At 34.6% G+C, this 21,063-nt stretch overlaps 1 protein-coding gene across 1 annotated transcript; it reads left to right on the forward strand.

Moving 5' to 3' along the window:
* Positions 1-1,270: 1,270 nt before the first annotated feature.
* On the forward strand, positions 1,271-13,315 carry LOC100370967 (cyclin-J-like). Its single transcript, XM_002737154.3, has 5 exons — positions 1,271-1,373; positions 4,362-4,716; positions 5,548-5,832; positions 10,756-10,915; positions 12,858-13,315. Exons 2-5 carry the CDS (start codon positions 4,431-4,433, stop codon positions 12,958-12,960), a joined length of 834 nt encoding a protein of 277 aa, XP_002737200.2. The 5' UTR covers positions 1,271-1,373; positions 4,362-4,430; the 3' UTR covers positions 12,961-13,315.
* Positions 13,316-21,063: the final 7,748 nt, after the last annotated feature.

Below are 21,063 nucleotides of genomic sequence, written 5' to 3' on the forward strand. Positions count from 1 at the left end.
AATGTAGGACGCCATACTTTGCAGACCAACTCACCAGAGATATTGTATTTAATGTTATGTCTGTGACATTGTCAAATTGTTAATAAATGATTATTCTAAAAATAAAAATAAAATCGTATTATTATATGAGGAATAGGCTGAATCGAATGTAGATAATAGATACACATGGATTTTACAAAAATGAAATGCTGAGATCATTTATTTTGACCGCATACAAATGTTGCATGTGTTCGACAGAAGGCATTGATTGTGCAGTGCCGAAATCAGTGGAAAAGGATCGACTCGCATTTGTTTGGTGATGAGCGCGTTGACAAGAAACATTTTTTTAGGTTTTAAAAAATCAAGAATTTAATCATTAACTATGTAGTTAAATGACTGGTGCAAAACCACGATACAGAACTTGATGTACACATTGTGACGGGTTGATGCATAAAAAATAAATACAAGCCATTATAATTATACCTAAACCACGTGACCTATTTAATCAACACATATTAATATTAGTTAATAATAATATACAGGTATGCGAGGCACCAATTTTTGTTGAACATCACGGTCCGAGAGACCGAATCTCTCGAAAACCCACCCCTTGAAACAATTTTTTTAAGAAAAACCTACCCCTTAACACATTTACAGGAAAATCCCACCCCTTATTACATATACAATCGTTAAAAATCGTTGAAAAATGTACCCATCATTGCCATTAACCACAGTCATCCTCACAGCAAAAATACATACCCATTTGGTTCTTTAAAATGTCAAAAAGGGACCCCCTCGCCCATTTGAAACATAATGTGTAGGTCCTTGGGTACATCACATACTCGTTGGTAAGTTTCTACTAGTGACCCCCCCCCCCCTCGGGGGGGGGGCACATACCCAGTTGGTAATGTACATGGTGCCCTCCACAGATTTACAATGTTAAAGTCACATATTGTTATATTATATCCGGAGTAATCTAAATATCTTAGACTGCTACTTTAGTTGTATGAGCAAAAATGTACAGCGGCTACATCTTGGACGGTGGCAACTCCGAGGGCGCCCTCTATGCCCTTACTAGTATTTCTCTCCTTGAACTTTAGATTATCGGAATGCATAGCTAATTCATTTAATATAACGCCATCAACTAAAATTGTTCCGTAGTAAAATCACAATTTTATATTACGTACAAATTAGTAGAGGTTGCAAAACTATATTCTCGCTATATTTCACGCACGTGACATGCTAACGATCAAGTGATTGGTGGAAAGTGCGCCCCCTGACATCTCACTTCCAGCACCATGCATTTTTTTTGGATTTGACGAGCGTGTGAAGTTTTTACACCAAATACCATGTTTTCATTAACGGGGAGCCCTTCATTTTTCACCCGGGAGAAGGTAAGTCGTTCGATTTTGTCGTTTAATAGAAAATATGTGTGTTGCATGCTGCAATGATTGAAAATTGGCGATTTGTTCGTGCTGTGTTGTATCATACAATGGGGGAACCCAGCTGATGATTTCTTATCGTGAATCGCCGAACCCTCTCGAGCACTCCCCAGAGCTAGTGCAAACGCAAATGCCTGTTCACCTTGCTGATAAGATTGAGCTAAATGAATCGGAGGGGGTACATATAGCGAGTAAAAACGTCTGTCTTTCTGAGTTGTATTATGCCCAGGTGAACGAGTATTTTCAACCAATCAGCTAGCTATTTGCCTGAAATGGAGGATTTGCTCCAATCGGGCGATTTCTGTCGATCGGGATACTTGATAGGGAGTCAGTCCGAAGATATTGACAATATGATTCTGAAAGTCAACAAATTTTACTCCCATTATGAGTCCGAGTACCAAGACAATATCGGGTAAAAGTGTCCTTATTGGGAGATATTTTTAACCAAATAATGTCTTCTGATTTGTAGAATCAGATAGTTGCCCCTTTGGGGGAAAATCAAAAGTTTGATGTGGCATGCCTGTATGATAACGTCACAAACTAAAATGTCATGGTATTGCATAATCAATGAGATGAGTTGCAATTATTAGTATTTTTTTTATTAATTCGTTCAGTCCAAAAATTCCTGGAATAGACTAGCTGGGGCTACACATTGAATGCTAAATTAGATCATTCCATTAGACTTTTGGTAATCCATGCTCTTTCAGATGCCATAAAGTGATCAGATCATCACATGATATTTTATATCTGCATAGAACTACTCTGTTTTCTCATTAGTAAGTGTATTGAGAATTGTTTTCAAAATTTACTAAAGATGAAAATTACATTATGATGTATGTGTATTCTTGTTTTGTTCTTAATTAACACATTTATTACTAGCCTAAATAATTTTACTGAGTCAGTCAGTCAGTAAGCAAGATAGCTTGCAATTTTGCATAACACTTTAGTTTTTCACTCAAACTAGACTTGCAGATGGAACCATTCCATTGATGGTCTATAATGTAAATCAATTCATTAACAAACTAGACAAAGGAAATGCCTTTTCAGAATAATATGTGTTTATTTAATATATACATACATGAACAAAATATATGATGATATTGAAGAAAAACGTGGTAATGTTTTTTTGTACCAAGAGCAATTGACAAGCTGAATGTTTAACACTTACTTTTACACTGTCAGTTCAGTATATGCATGGAAGGTACTAACGGAAGGAACCACAACGCCTCTCAGGTGGCCACTTAAGCTTCTTTACAAGCTTATTTCCTTTTGTTTCAACCCAAGTGAATTCTGATGAGGACATTGTCTAGCTCATCTTTGATGTCGCTGATAGTTTGCGATTGTTTACACAAGTAACGAGTTAGCAGAATATGACATAACCTTGCCGATTTTTAAATGTGACCATAAAATGTATGCGCATTAAGAAACTACTCAGTTTGTTTAGGTGTGAAAGGTCAAAATACATATTTCACAGCCGGAAATTCAACAGATGAACGTCTGACTTCACGTATTTCACATGTTTTAATTATTAGCAACTGTAACAAGAACAAGATTTTGAGTGTCTACAACACTCCTAAAAAATATTGTCACAGAGAAAGTGTCTAGGCATGCCCTTCTTTCGATACTATCTTTTCTGGTGGTGTTCGCCAATGCCGGGTGGTTACAAATTTCAATAGTTTTGGGCGTCAAACCCACGCACTGACAATGGTACCATTGAATAATGCAATGGTTATTGTCACAGGCAATTATTGATTAAGTCTCATCACCATTACAAATACAAAAAGATTCCTGCTGATCTGCACTGGCTCGGAAGATGAATTCTGATTGGCTAAAAAAACAAAAGACTTGTGGCGTTGAATGCACGTTCATTCTCAGTAATGTTATGCAAATTAGAAATTCAAACTAGCTAATCATTTACAACCTTCCGAGCCAGTGCAGATTAGCCCAAAGATTCACTATAGTTCATCGGTTCTTCTTCAATCGATGTTATATCTGCCAATTTTTCATTAAAGTTCGCCAAGATCTCCGGAAACAACAGCATTCAAACTAGACGCCATTCCCAACATGCCCTGAATATTACCGAATGCTCAAGATTCGCGTAACCCATTGTACGAAGGTGTTAAGCGCTAACGAGAACCAATGTTTGTGAACAAACATTGACAAACGATCATGAGGTAAAGCTAAAACAATAGCGTCGTGGCTCCTTCCATTAGTACCTTCCATGGTATATGTATCATGGTTTACCGAGAACCAGTTAAGAACAGATCCTATGATTAAAATCAGTCTACATTTTCTGCCAAGTATACTACTGACTAAAATGAGTAAGACGCACATTTTCCTTCAACTTTTATCAACATCACTCACTGTAATTTACAGGTTTTAATATTACTTGAGATATTTACAGTGTAGAAAGAAATATAGTTGAATGTAATGCACTATATATCATGTTGACGACCCCTATGAAATGGTAAATTCAAGACAGCGTGTCAATCAAATGGCGCCATCAAGACTACCAAAGTAAACTCCAAAATGCTTCACTAAGTTGCAAACCATCTTGTTAACTGACTGTCTGAATAATTCTCAGAACTGCTGTAATAGTTCTAGTATGTCAGTCAGTTGTAGATTTCTTAGTACCTTAATGGCTTTCATCTAATGTCATCGGTGGCATGATTCACTTTACTGTACCTTCAGCCATCATAATAAGGTTTTTAATGTATTCAATAAGGCTGAAATAATTAAGGTAATATGACAAATATACAAATTCAATTGCTATAGTAGTTGGTTGATCCATATTCATGAAGACCATAACAAATAGTTTATCAGTATTCACAGAGAAAATAGCTTACACATTTGTGTCTTTTGTAATGTCAAACCCAAAATGTACAATATTGATATTGATGATACGTACAAATTTCTATTTCAATGTACTTCCACCTGTAGAATATACATGTGTAGCAAGTAGGGCATGGAGAACAACTGAACACGGGTTTCAGTTTTTCTGTTGTCATCATGGAAACCATAGAAGAATGGTGGAAGACTCGTATGGCTAAAGACATTCATAATACACTTAGGGCAAGAGAGAGGCAACTTCCAAAATACCATGCACAGTCTCCACAGCTTCATCTACGCAGGTATTTAGTGGATTGGTTAGCAGTCATATCAGACAGTGGCAATTTACACTTATGTAGCACAGCATTGCATCTGGCTGTCAGTCTGTTGGATCGCTTTATGGACAAGTTTGATATTGAAGAGAATCAGCTGCATTTGGTTGCATTGACATGTCTCATGATTGCTGGTGAGTAAATAGCTACTGCAAAACTTTCATTACATTGGCTGCCATTTATGTGATTACCAAGAGCTAAGAGTTTGTCTGTCCACGCATCCTCACTAATTTCTTATTATATGATACTTAGATGTCCTGTGGTCAAAAATCCCTGGTTGACTCATTGTGTGCAATTGTATGTCCATCAGTTAGCTAGTCTGTGCGATGATCAATCATTCATATTTGCCGAAAATTTTGTTTAAAGTTTGTACATACATTAAACACAATTGAATCTTGTTGTTATATTTTGCATTAAAGAATGCAGTTTCAGATCCATATTTTTGACATGATTGGACCGCTCAAAATCAAACTTCACACATACCTTAGATGTTGTGCCATGCCAGGCATATACATCAGTACTTGTGTCATGATTCAATTCAAGATGGCTGAATGGAAGCCATTTTAAAGATAACAATCCATCAAATCTAGTTTTGTTGAGTTCCAATTGCTTGACTCAATCCCAAATCATTGATGCTAACTTTTTTAACACATTCAATGTCAACCTGGTTGACAATATATTGAGTATAAATGGCTACTTATTACCCTAGTAACCATAACTGTGCCCATAGCAACCTATTCAAACATGGTACATGCGCTTTTGGAATGTAAATCTGATTTTATCAAATTATATGGGCTTGTCCATAGCAACCACATATAGAATTGGTGTTGTACTATTTTGGCAGTGTACTAATTAAGCCTCAAAAAATGGTTTCAGCCCCTAGCAACCATGCCCAAACACACTTGGTTTATACATATATGGGTGAATAGCAATAACAGCTGATGAATACATGTTTTAAATTCTAGCCAAATTTGAAGAGAGAGACATCAAAATACCAGAGATAAGCAGACTGAATAAATATGTGGACAATTCCTACAAATGGCAAGATTTTCTCCAGATGGAACTCCTTTTGTTGAATTTCTTTTCCTGGAATGTTTGTCAGCCGACAGCTTCACATTACATTGAATATTATATCCAGGAATGCATCAGTGAGAATGATATTCATGCCGGACAGCCGCTCCGATGTCCTTGGAAAGCCAAAATTTACATGGAAAAATATGCTCATTATTTCTTGGAAATCTCTTTGCAAGGTTTGTACTTTGTGGTTATTGGAGCGGTGAAATGTTCCACAATGTGAATATAGAAATTATGATTGTGACTAACTGAGCAAGGAAAATGTCAAGTAATTTATTTGTAGAACTCCTGTGACTGATTCATGTTTTCAAGGTTTTAAAGCCTGCTTATTGTTTTTAAGGAATTTAGCAATTAATAACCTGACAATTAATATTCGTTGGATCATTATTATGTGAAATTACAGGAGTGAAAGTTAAATGACGTAAAAAAATCAATGAAGGATAACAAATATAGGATAATAAACATTATTAATGCTCAAAACAAAATGAAGTCAATATGATTGCTGAATACATTGCTGCTACAGGCCAGAATTCCAAATGACATCAAAGTTCACTAAAGTATTATAACAACAAACCTTTACTCAACCATGTCCTAATATTTTATTCATAAGCATACCCAAAAAATCTGCGAAAAAAGTTGTTGTAGAATAGTCTTAAAGCATTTAGTGTTGAAAAAAGCATCACAATTGAGAGAAAAAACATTATAGCAGAAAGTTTTGAATATTAAGTTTTGTTTGAACATTTTTTCAAAGTGATGCAGAACAAATGCGTTTGGTTTTCAATGTAATGTCATTTTTCATGTCACTGGTAAATAGATCGGTAGATAGGTAAATTGATTAATAAATTCTCCTGACTGACAGGAATATGGTTCAGTATGAGACAACTCAAGAAAGTAAATGCACTTAGTTTTATTTACATTATAAAGGATATACTGTTTATCTGCAAACTGATAACAGACACATGGAAGCTTTCTCAACCTTTGATAGTGTAGTTTGACTTGTTAATTTGGATGGTAACAGATAAGATAGGAAAGATAATTTCATTGTCTGTTCAGATAATTCATATACCGTAATAATCCGGGTATAAGCCCAGGTCTTGAACATGGAAAATTGCTAAAAAGAAGTGGTGGGCGTTTGCCAGGAGATCCCCGGCAAAAAAACACGAAAATTCGCGAAAATTGACAACACGCAGATCGAACTGCGGCAGGGAATAGAACGGCAAATCACAGTCCCTCTATCACTGCGGGCAAATGAAAACATGCAACGGAAATAAATGAACAATATGCAACATTAGAAGTAAACAAAAATAATTTATTGCTTATAATGTGGCAAATAAACCATAAAAAAAACGATGAATTAAAATGTCAGGGGTTAAACTGCGTAAAATGATTTCCGGTCTTGACAAATTACGAATCAACCGGCATACAAGATCAATAATAATTTACAAATTTACACAGTGAAAATTCATAGCTGTTTGAAAAAACTTCTCAGATCTTTATTTGTACGTTCATTGCCATCTTCGTCAAACTCAAAACCCTCAAATGTCCAAGTCGGCGTCACTGTAGCCGTTGAACAAAATCCCTACAACTTATTCCTGAAGTTCGTCGATATCGTCCCACACAATTTGGACTTAGCAGTCTGTCAGCTTGGCACGTTTAATTCACGTCTAATCAGAATAAAGAGACAAGAAAAATTGGGCCGCGGCAAACGACTTGCAGGATGTTTTTGTTTACAGTCTAGCAATCATCTTTGACCTTTATGCATCTGCTTTACCGATTGGCTAAGAATGACATCACTACTAGTATTTCATCATGAAGGTCAAATCGTGACATTGCTTTTTTATCAGACTCGAGTCAACACTTATTAATCACGGTGAAAGTTATCACTCAGCAAGTTCCGGCGGTTGGAATGTTTCACTATATGGATATCGCGGCGAACTTGAAATAGGAAGTTTTTTTTTTATTCAACGACAGAAGAATAGTTTTCATGACAGAAATGCAATAGCGGTGATAAAAGATGGTAAAAAAGTTGGCAGTCTTCGGCGTGACATTGCAAAATTGTTGGCCCCAGTTATGGATTCGCAAGCTGCTACAAAATATTTATAAAGCCAAAATAACGTGACTTCAACCAATTCTCCCAGGTACGGGTTGCTACAATATATTTTCATTGTCGACGACGCTAAAGCCAAACGAGTGCGTCACATGCTTAGCGGCTTTCCTTATACAATTTGCTTGAATCGTTTCTAAGGAAGCACACACTAAACGGCCGGCCACGAGTCGACATATTTCAATAAGAGAACTACCGTTTCTGCTTTAATATTTATTTTTATAGACTTGCTGACTGTTATGACTCTTACCCGGATAAGTACGGTAAATATTGAATGGCGTATTAAAGCGAACCTAAATGCGGCCTTAATTTATAGTTGTGTATATTCTAAACTGTATTCGAAATAATATTGCAGTAGTTTAATTTTGTTTTAATTATAACTGTAGCTTGGATAGGCATTTGAAGTGCATGCAATTAAACACCATGAAGGCCATTCATGGAGGGGAATAAATAACGAACGAACATATTTAACATCCGGGTACTTTTCAAAGCTATGACGTTTTAGTATCTGATCGCATTCGTATACGCCATTGCACATAGCCGTTCATGCTGCCAAGCATTGTGTACTACTAGTATAAACTCAACTTTTATATGCACAATGTGCTTTTTAAAACTTGGGTTGTTTATGCGTTTGAACCACAGTATTCTGAGAGTGATGAAAGCCCAATTGCGTTAAAGTACCATACTTCCCCTCGATCGTAAGTCCCTCTCGAGTATGAAGCCCATTCCTATATTTTTACTTGGTATTTATCGAGTTGAGAGCATTCACAATTATAATATGCGTGTAAAAGGTGTGTTTCATTTCATAATAATCGTGATTGGCATGGTAGTTTGGTTCATGCTTTTAGTTTTATGAGAAAACTCGCATTAATTTCAGAGTGCATGGCGAACGTACACAACGTGGTTCGCATGCTTTCTATTCTGTCATTTACTAAGGATGAACCTCGATGTTGCAATTCTGGAGTACCGGTAATCCCTATTTCTTTGAGTAGTAGCTTTCGAAAAGCCAAAAATGTGATCGTTAAGTCGTGTACCTGGTTATTGGGCATGGTTTACTTTGAGACTATCATGAAAGGCCTAGGGTTTGAACGATGTGACATGTTGGCGACCGAGAAAGGTGTTTAAATTCTTCCTCCACACTCAGTTTACCCACGGTCACTATTAACTGTCATTTATATTTCGGAAATTGCGAATCGCCAGTTTTTAGGGAAAAAATCATCGTTTCTTCGTTGCAATCAGTGCTACAGATCGCATTTTAACATTGCGGTAATTCACTTCCGCATTGCGTTAAAAAATCATCGTCAATAATCGAAAAATTTCATCATTACGACACATCATTTTGATTGGTTAATGAAAGACATGACCTGTTATGTCAAAGGAAGTTGTTCCAGGTCAAATTGTGCTGAAAAACTTGATGGTGGAAAATTGTTTTGCGTCGAGAGTTTGCGTACGATCGAAAACATACCAAAAGGAAGATAATGATAAACGCCTTCGTCCACTGTTTCCTCACAGACCCTACCCATTATTTCACTGTAAATTCAGACGGTATGTAAATCGTATTGTAATAAAATGTGTGTGTTTTTATGAACATGTTTGTTTCTTCATTGTAAGTGTCGTTCAAATCAATGATGCATTTTTTTAAAAAAATAAGTATTATTTTCCCGAGCCCGGCGTGGTGAACAAATAATTTTTTTGGATAATATTTCATTGTTTGCAAGATGGTTACAGTGTTTAACCCCAAAACAAAATCATTTTTTCTGAGTTGGTCCTCGAGTACAAGCTCATCCCTTCCTTTTCCCTTACGTGTTCATGCCTTCGGGCTTATGATCAGGGAAGTACGGTATACTGTAAAGATTCAGATCAGTCCAGTGTGAGTGATGAGAGTATATCGTTGACGATGCCCCTTGTTCGGATGAAAGTTTTATTTCAAATTACACGGAAGTCTGTGAACAATCTGCTTGGTGTTCCTGTGACACTTCTCCCATGATTTGCCAGTGCAGCCCCGTGAATACATGGACGAAAATGTTTCCACCATCACCCTACGAACTCAAGATTGCATACTCCTGCATCTATACTTTGAATAATTTGCACGCCGCACAGTGCAGTACTGGAAACAGCATTTATTAGACAGTTAGACAAAAAACAAAACAAAATGCCTGTCTCGATCAATCGCACATCCATAATGTTTGTATGTTGATATGCTTGTAAATAACATTAACGTAAAAGTCGAAACAACCTCGACTAGAAGTCAATTCACCAGTCCAGCCAACTATGACTCCCTAAGTTGCTTATATTTAATCAGATACTATTTTCTCATCATGCTTTGTTACCTTACCTGTTTATACCTCATGAGGGCGTTTTTTATGGCAAGATGGCGCAAACGGAAGTCCTTCGCAGGTTTATGGTTTCTCATATTTAAATCATCATAACTCTGAAGATAATCATTTTTTTTATTTATTTTTTTCAAATTTATAATCAATGTACATAACTTGATAAATACAAACACCAAAATAGGCTCTATTTAGTTCCCCTTTAACAGACATGACCCATCCCCCACCCAACTCTTGCCTTGGCAAATTCTATTAGACACATTGAAAAGACTCAAAAGTGTATTTCTCCAAATGAAAACAATTAATTTGACACTGATATCAATTAATTAAATGGCAAACTAAATACTCTGGTATGTCATTCATGTTCAGCTAATTCATTACAAAACTCTCCAATGGCTTACCCTGTCTAATAATTTTAAGGTATTTAAAAAGCAAACAAAAAATGGTTGCCCAGTTTTAATGACAAATAATTTCCTTCAGCAGAAAAACGCACATATTAGCGAAGTCTTGTGTTCTGAAAATGAACTGATTGTCAAGTAATTAAATGTATACTCTTCACAGTATTGTATTTTATCACTAACATTATCAATTTCTCAACTACCAGGAGTAATATTATTGTACTCGCATATAATTAGACTTGTACCATATTCTTTCTTTTTTAACAGATCATGCATTTGTGTTTTTCCACCCATCACTGATTTCTGCTGCATGCATAGCTGCATCCAGGATATGCCTACTTCTCTCACCATCGTGGACAAAAAAACTGATAAAATTTACAAAATATTCATGGGATGAGATTGCACCATGTATTGATGTCATGCTCAAGTAAGTATTTATTTTGCTGGATTCATTTTATTTGTAACAGATTCTGATCCCATTCATTTTATTTTCACAAATCCAGGAAGTTACAATAACTTGGTATAATAGTAGTAAAGCGGAAATCGAACGATTCGACTTGCCAGTTCAATTTGGTGATTTACTGAAATTGAGAGCTTGTCAGTAAGATGGTATCAATAATGATCTGCTGTGGTAATGGTGGAACGTTTAATTCAGTCAATTAAAAAGTAATCAATCCCTTGACTGTATAATAATTCTTAACTACCTTGTCTATGGCTTTTCAAATTCATCTGTGTCAATATTTTGTGACTTACTGTCTCAATGCCTTGTGCGTAATTCTATCAGAATTTCATACCTTAATTGTAACTACCGTCGATGCAAAACAAATTAAAAATATTGGCAATATTTAATTAAGGGATTTATGATTGTGATGGACTGTTACACGTAAAAAAGTTATCACAGCCAGTTATGGTCTTCAAAGAGCAAATAAATTTACTCAATTCTCTGGATTTTCTACAGTTCGTATAATAATCCATTAATATTAACGAAATATTAACGAAACTGTCTAACTGAACGATGAACAATTCTCTGGAACTATTTTTTGTCTGTCATAGATGATAATGTATGGTCTTACTTTACAAGTAAACCCTCACTAGCCAACAATATAAAAATCTAAGTAAATTTAAAGGCGGCAGTCGTCGGGCCGCGCCCTGTTCGATGTAGGACTCATAGCGACGTATACAATGCGTGTAAAATACATTGTTTATTTACATGAAATTCGAACATGAGCTGCGCGACGACCACCACGCTTTAAGTACCAGCTGACTATGTACTGTAAATGTATCAGTTCGTATCAGTTTGTCTTCACTAAAATTCCATTCACAACCCTAAGGTTTGTGTATCCTAGTATCATATTAAATAAAACAGTTGCAATATGAGCATGTCATCCCTGGCAAAATGTTCAAAATACATCGATCACACAGTTTCATATCTTTCATCCCACTCTCCACGAACCCATGCTGTAAGTATACATGAGTTGGAGGTCGTATCTGATTGTAAACAATAGCAAAATTACCGACCAATCAGATTTGTTGTTACAAATTTCAAATGTAACAAGCTCCTAGTGAACACTTTGTAATAATAGAAAATCCCAGTTCCATTTGTTACGAGGTGTTCCTACCCTATACTATCCCTGTTTTAGAGAGTGCACTTGGAGGAAAGTTTCAAATGGAAGATGTACAGCGTCGTTTGCAGCTGTTTTATCGTATTCATTCTGCACCAATCTAGTGATTACTTTGTTGACGCGGCACCTGATTGCGATGACTGACAGTACAGAGATATTGTATTTTGGTTGTTGCCATTCATACTGGGGTTTAACGTGTCTGCTTGTAACCAGTGGACAAATTGTAGCTGAGACGTGCAGCTATTAAAATTTAGGAATACAAGTGTTTTGATGACTAAACATGGATGCATGCTCACATTACTTGTACAAGTCTAAATAAAACAGGCAATGTTGTATACAAACATGGGGTAGGAATAACTTTTTATTTGGTTTTATTTTTTAATTTTAATTAATCTTGATGTCAACAAAAATTCTCATGATAAATGAATATATATTCATGGACATGCAGACATTTTCATGTGAAGAATTTATACAGCATGCAGCAAGAAACAGGAAGTAGGCTCCCTCCAGTTGTGACTTACCACATTTAGCTATCCATTGTACTCTCCACATAGAGGGTGTTTGCTCCCAGCATGCATAATAATATGCGCAAAAATGGCGCTGGTCCTAATTGACAGTTATGTGTGCATGAAGCCTGCTAGGATAAAACACCCTCTGTGTGGAGAGTGTATCCTGAGTTAATTACCAGAAATGCACTATTTCTCGTTATTTGGCCTAATCTACATAGTTTCTTCTTTTATTTTGTAGAGCTCATGATAGTGATGAGAAAGCATGCAATAGAAAGACAACACCAATAGTGAACCACAATGGATATAACAGAGGCTATGCTGTGAGGTTGCCTAAATCATAGGATATAACAGGGGCTATACTGTGAGGTTGCCTAAATCAAGGCTGCTGTATAACACCACTGTTATCCAATGATTTGAATAATAATGCATGATATGCGAAGTTACAATCCGGCATTCATGAGTATATTGTAGTTGATAGATTATGTCTTTAGTTTGAATTTGGAGAGTGATAATTAGCTCTTGTAGGTTTTATTTATGAGAGTAATTGACTGATGCAATAAGCTCATGTTAATTTTTAACTTACAAGTGTATTTACTATAATACAACCATGAGTGCAACTGACTCTTGAAACTAAAGTTAAGCGTGTTTTCTGATTTTTGTTGAATAACAATTTCAATAAAATGTCAGTTCACCTCATTTTTTGCATATAAAACTTGTACATATATAAAAACAATTGGAAACTGGTAGTGTGAAAAAGTTTATTTAGCTCAAATCTGCTAATTAATAACTTGGAGTTAGTAAACCTACCAGTGAATATATTTCATTTCTTAATGTAGTTGTAGTCAATGCACTTGCAATTCAAGGGAAATTTTTGTTTTTTGCAGATATGCAATACTCGTAGAAAAGTTTTTTCTTTTTCTTTCTACTTTTAAATAGACAAGTGCAGTTAGCGCTTCAAAGTTCCAAAGTTATTATTTTTTAAGTCCAAGGCTGAAATTGTTAAAGAATACAGTTCTATTGCTGCATTGAAAGCAGCTGTATATATATATAATAACTATTTTTAAACTAGAATAATTTATGACAAATTGTTAGCATATGTACGATATATGGGAATTATAAAGTATCGTAGCCTGTATGTACAGGACAAACATTTTTGTAAAAAAATTACGACAAGTGTTAAGAGGATTTATTACCAGGGTTTATTTTATTCAGAAATTTATTTATTGAGATTATATCAAAGTTTGTTTTATTATTATTTTTGTTTGTTTGTTTGTTTGTTTGTTTTCCCCAGAGATATTAATGGGTATGTTAAAATAGTTTTTTTTTTTTTAGAAAAAAAAAAAAATTGTTTCTAGGATAGGTGATTTATTTATTTTGTCATTAGAGAGATTATTCAAATTTATTTAATCTTTGTTTTGTGATTACTATTCTGGTATAATATTATGTTAAGAAATTAAATACAAAACAAAAAGGAGAACAAATTCAGGATAAAAATAAGTCAATAGTACGAAGAATATGAATTTGCGTCAACCATTTAGTATATTACATGTGTATGCCTATATAAGGCAATGCCTTGTCTAAATATGGTTATTTTGCACTGCACATCAACCTGTGTCCCAGTCGTTATGCCTATGTATTGAAGGCATTGTATTGTCACAATATTATTCTTTTGAATTCTTCAAATAATTTTTTGTCAAATATGACAATTTTTCTAAAAATAGTTATTAGCAGGTTTCTTTGGTGTACCTGACAATTGCTGAATTTAAACCTCTGCATGTCTTATATGATGTGGTATGCCTAAATAAGGCATTTTATAGATTATGCTTTATAAGGTAGTGTTTTGTCCAAACATGGTTAAGGTAGCAGCAGGGGTAAAAGGTGATAATAATCTGTGATTCAAACATCCTCTAAAAAATACTAAGCATGCTACTGTCACAAAATATACATCTGAAAGCTTAATAGATACATGCAAATACTGTGGTGCATATGCTGACCAATGTTTGTTCGAGATATTACCTGACAGCCAATTTTACTATTGTGCTTTTTTAACTATTGAGGCAATGTATTGTCCAAATATGATTAATTTGCATTGCACATGAATCCATTTAGTATATTATGCCTAAATAAGGCAATGTATTGTCCAAATGTGGTTAATTTGCATTGCACATGAATCCATTTAGTATATTATGCCTAAATAAGGCAATGTATTGTCTAAATATGGTTAATTTGCATTGTACATGAATCCATTTAGTATATTATGCCTAAATAAGGCAATGTATTGTCCAAATATGGTTAATTTGCATTGCACATGAATCCATTTAGTATATTATGCCTAAATAAGGCAATGTATTGTCCAAATATGGTTAATTTGCATTGCACATGAATCCATTTAGTATATTATGCCTAAATAAGGCAATGTATTGTCCAAATATGGTTAATTTGCATTGCACATGAATCCATTTAGTATATTATGCCTAAATAAGGCAATGTATTGTCCAAATATGGTTAATTTGCATTGTACATGAATCCATTTAGTATATTATGCCTAAATAAGGCAATGTATTGCCCAAATATGGTTAATTTGCGCATGAAGGGCTTGTGCATATATGAAGTAATGCATGTACAGATAATTAGCATATACACATAGACCCTAGAGGTTTATGTACACACCAACCTGTGTGGCTTGTATAAGAAAACATTTGACCTCATCTTTACTTCTTATACAAATTTATTTTGACACTGAACATGAATTACAATTAGTTTCAGCAACCCAAATATTATGCAGACTTTCAAATTTTGATTTCAACATGTTAAAATAGCGTTTTGTTTATTTTCTTTCATGTGGATTGACAGTTATTTGTTGCTGTCCAAAATAAATGTGTGCAATCTTGAAAGGCATTGGTTGAACGTGTATTCTGTTTTTTTGCACATAAAAAACATTTATTTTCACTATTTTTGACTCCCATGTGCGAAGCACAAAATGGGAATCTTTGCAGTTAGTATGTCTGTATGGGGGTGTGTGTGTGTGTGGGTGGGTGGGTGTATGTGTGTCCGTCTGTTCCACTGATATCTCGAGAACCGTACATCAGTTTTTAATGAAACTTGGTGCATATATGCTCTGGGCCAATACGCAGATTTGATTAGGTTTTGGTAAAATTCCATGCATATTAATTACCTAATTTGCATGATAATTAGCTGATTTTTAGCTGTTCCATGACTGTTCCACTGATAGCTAAAGAACCACTCATTGGATTTTGATGAAACTTGGTATATAGATGCTCTGAACTTGTGAGCAGATTTGATTAGTTTTTGGTAAAAATTCGTACATATTAATTACCTAATTTGCATGATAATTAGCTGTTTTATGACTGTTCCACTGATATCCACTCATTGGATTTTGATGAAACTTGGTACATAGATGCTCTAAACTAATGCTAGGTTTTGATCAGTTTTGGGTAAAAATTACCTAATTTGCATAATGATTAGTCAATTTCGTTTTTCCACTGGTATCTCAAGTACTAATCATCACATTTCAATGAAACTTGGAACATAGATGTCATAGGACACTGCACAGATCTGATAGTTTTTAGGGTAATATCAGTGCATATTAATTACCTAATTTGCATAATTAATTAATTTTCAGCTTTTGATGTTTCAAGTAGTAAGCATTACATTTCAATGAAACTTGGTACATAGATCCTTTAGGACTATCCAGAGACCTGATTAGTTTTAGGGTAAATAATTGTGCATATCAATTACCCAATTTGCATAATTAATTAATTTTCAGCTTTCACACTGATTTCTCAAGTACTAATCATCACATTTCAATGAAACTTTGTACATGGATGCTGTAGGACAATAGACAGACCTGGATAATTGTGGGTTAAAATCTGTACATATTGATTACTAATTTGCATAATTAACTACTTTTAAGCTATCACACTGATATCTAAATTACTAATTATTTCATTTCAATGAAACTTAGTACAAAGATGCTCTAGGACAATGTACAAACCTGATTAGTTTGGGGTTAAAATCTGTTTATATTAATTCCCTAATTAGCATAATAATTCATAATTTTTTTTGGTTCCAATCACATTTCAATAAAACTTGGTACATAGATGGTCTGTTACATTGCGCAGACCTCATTAGTTTTACACTCAAACCTGTTTATATTAATTTTCTGATTTGCATAATTAGTTTTCAGCTTTTCCATCAATATCTCAAGTACAAGTAATTTCGAATTATTTTTAATGTGTCTCCAATACTCTCAGCACATGGGAGTTCTTTCTAAGCTTTCTTTGATTATGTTTGAGCCCTTTTGCTGTGTTTTAAGTTCACAAATTCAGCAGAGAAATAATGATTTCTATTGTTATTTTACATGATCACACAGATTTAATTTAAAAGATTTTACTCATCGGTGAAAATAGTGAAATTAAAAACCAACGAATAATTTATCCCTTTATAGTATATAATGCATGCCCCCTCACACTGCAACAACTACCATCCTTTCAATATTTACTACCCCATCAGTACGATAATACTGATGTGTGGCACAATGGTTTAAGATGTTCACGTATCATCAGGGAGATTGTGTGTTTGACTCCTGTGGATGGCTGTACACTCTGCAGTGCAAAATGAGTCTTCCTAACGTATTCTCTCTCTCTTTATTCATTTGTAATCTTGAGTTGTGCAGTTTCTCATTTTAGAGTCTGTTGACAGGGAATGATACGAGTGGCAAGTAAGAATCTAGACTGGGCCAGCCATGGCAATTTTATATATATTTTTTTAAATCTTGGTCTGACACAAAATTTTACAAGATCAAAATGCTGCCCTTTTCATTGGTTGACAGCTCGCACGTTGTGCTACTCATTAGCATATTTATCACCTCAAAAACGTGACAACTTTAGAGGGGCGTGGCAGAACAAACCAGTGGTGACAATTTTGTGTCAATACGAGAAATTCTACAAGCTCGTTCCAAAGAATTATCATGTAAAAGGATAACATTGCCATGACTGCATTACAGGCAAGCTAGTAACAGCATCAAGGTCTTCACATTAGTTGGAATCCGGCAAGAAAATTCGTCAGTAGGAAGCATCACAATGAGATGGTATTGCCTGATCAGTTTGTAGAATCAATCCCCTATAATAAGAATGTACAATACTTCTGTTTTTAAACTTTTCCTCCTATTGGTGGCACTAGCTTTAGATATAGTGGTATGGCGTTCACTGCCATTCAAATTAGAACTCATTTTCATAAATCAGTATGTCACTATATTTTACATGCATCTGGTATAATTGAAAAGTCAAAATATTAATTGGATTGCCATAAATCCGTAACAATTGTTGTTGGTTGTCACAGGGAGACTCACTTTGATGTGCAGAACACTGTAATGTTATGCAGACTAGTTTTTTTATTTTCAAAGGTATCACATTGCTAGGTTACACACAGAGCACAGAGTATGTAAATTAATGATATATAGTGATGGACAATCTCATCTATGGATTATGTATACAAAGCTGTTCCATGGAATGAGCCACTGAAGAATACAATGTTCTTTCGACGCATCTGTACAATAGGTATGCGCATGGAGAGCAGAAGTATGCATGTACATTCCAACTACTACCGGGTAATGCTGTTGGGACGCATGGTTTGATTGATCTATATGTTTTTCTGACCCCCCCCCCCTCCGAATGGTTACACTAGCTCAATCTGATCAAAATCCGATGTAGGTATGCGGCTCCAATTTTTTTTTTATTACCCTTTATATAATATTTATTTGTATTTTAGTTTGAATATGTCAAATTTTTGTTTTTTCTTGCCATTAATCAGTTCTTAGAAAATCGTTGTCACAGGGACTAACTCTAGTTCTGGGACACGATTTTCTAAAAACTGATTAACGGCAAGAAAAACCAAACAAGCAGCCAGTCGGCTGAGCTAGCTCAGCTGTTAGCAATGCACATTTCAATAAAAGAACAGAAGATATCATTAGAAAATGAACAATATGTATAGTATCAAAGCAATGGGACTTGCTGTTTTCAACAAGAATTAAAAAATATCACTTTTCACCAAAAATGACAAAAATAATCATCAAAAATAGATAATTGAAGATATCACCATGAAATTACCAAATCTGAAAGAGGTACACATGTAGTACCTATATATGTGATATAAAAACAATCAGACTTGCGGTTTTCAACAAGAAGTCGAAAGTATCACTTTTTACCAAAAATGACAAAAATATTAAGCAAACTTAGAGAATTGAAGATATCATCATGAAATGAACAAATCTGTAAGTGGTTCATATGTAGTACCTATACATGTAATATCAAAGCAATTGGACTTGTGGTTTTTAACAAGAAGTCGAAAATATCGCTTTTTACAAAAAATGACAGAAATATTCACCAAAATTAGAGAATTAAAGATATCATTACAAAATGAACAAATCTAAGAGAGGTCCACTTGTAGTACCTATATATGTAATATCAAAGCAATCAGACTTGCGTTTATCATCGTGAAATGAACAAATCTGAGAGACGTCTACCCAAGGTACATATACACCAACTATCAAAGCATTCAGGCTTGTAGTTTTCAAGAAGTCGAAAAGGTAAAACATTGACACGGACAACGAATGACGATGGACAATCAGTCATATGATAAGCTCCGCTCGACAAAGTCTACAGCGGAGCTAAAAATTGACATGCAAACTAAAGTACAAATAAATATTATACAAAGGGTCACAATAATAATAACAAAAAATCAAAGAAAGCTTAGAAAGAACTCCCATGTGCTGAGAGTATTGGAGACACATTAAATATAATTTGAAATTACTTAGCTGAAAACTAATTATGCAAATCAGAAAATTAACATAAACAGATTTGATTGTAAACCTAATGAGGTCTGCGCAATGTAACAAAAACTCTATGTACCAAGTTTAATTGAAATGTGATTAGAACCAAAAAATTATGAATTATTATGCTAATTAGGGAAATAATATGAACAGAGTTTTACCCCAAACTAATTAGGTTTGTACATTGTCCTAGAGCATCTTTGTACTAAGTTTCATTAAAATGGAAATTAGTACTTTAGATATCAGTGTGAAAGCTTAAAATTGGTTAATTATGCAAATTGGGTAATTAATATGTACAGATTTTAACCCACAATTATCCAGGAGTGTCTATTGTCCTACAGCATCCATGTATAAACATTCATTGATATGTGATGATTAGTATCTGAGATATCAGTGTGAAAGTTGGAAATTGGTTAATTATGCAAATTAGGTGATTAATATGCACAAATATTTACCAAAAACTAATTGGGTCTCTGCATAATTCTAGATTCATTGAAATGTGATGATTAGTACTTTAGATATCAGTAGAAAAGCTGAAAATTAATTATGCAAATTAGGTAATTAATATGCACAATTATTTACCCTGAAACTAATCAGGTCTCTGCATAGTCCTAAAGGATCTATGTACCAAGTTTCATTGAAATGCGATGATTAGTACTTGAGATACCCGTGGAAAAGCTGAAAATTAACTAATTATGCAAATTAGGTGATTAATATGCACAAATATTTATCCGAAACAATCAATCTCTGCATAGTCCTTGAGTATGTAAGTACCAAGTTTCATTGAAATGTAATGCTCACTACTTATATCAAAAGCTGAAAATTAATTAACTATGCAAATTAGGTAATTATATGTACTGATATTACCATAAAAACTATCAGGTCTGTGCAGTGTCATATGACATCTATGTACCAAGTTTCATTGAAATGTGATGATTAGTACTTGAGATATCAGTGGAAAAACCGAAAATTGACTAATCATTATGCAAATTAGGTAATTAGTATCCACGGATTATTACCAAAAACTAATCAAAACATAGCATTAGTTCAGAGCATCTATGTACCAAGTTTCATCAAAATCCAATGAGTGGTTGTTTAGATATCAGTGGAACAGTCATAGAACAGCTAAAAATTAGCTAATTATCATGCAAATTAGGTAATTAACGAGCATGGATTTTTACCAAAACCTAATCAAATCTGCGCATTGGCCCAGAGCATCTATGCACCAAGTTTCATCAAAAACCGATGTATGGTTCTTGAGATAGCAGTGGAACAGTCAGACACACATACATACATACACACATACACATACACACGCACGCACCCACCCACGCACGCACGCATGCACGCACGCACGCACGCACGCACACACACACACACACACACACACACACTAACTGCAAAGACTCCCATTTTGTGCTTCGCACATGGGAGTCAAAAATTGGAGCCAGCCTCATACCTACATCGGATTTTAATCAGATTGACACTAGCTGAATATCAACTTGATGAATTCCTTCCAAGGGGTTATTTATTGTTTATCGCGATCAGAACTGAACAAATGCAGATTTAAATACAACAGCAACTTGAAAAATTT

The sequence above is a fragment of the Saccoglossus kowalevskii genome, chromosome 10 (genome assembly GCF_978046115.1).
Source record: "Saccoglossus kowalevskii chromosome 10, keSacKowa6.1, whole genome shotgun sequence".
Taxonomy (NCBI): domain Eukaryota; kingdom Metazoa; phylum Hemichordata; class Enteropneusta; family Harrimaniidae; genus Saccoglossus; species Saccoglossus kowalevskii.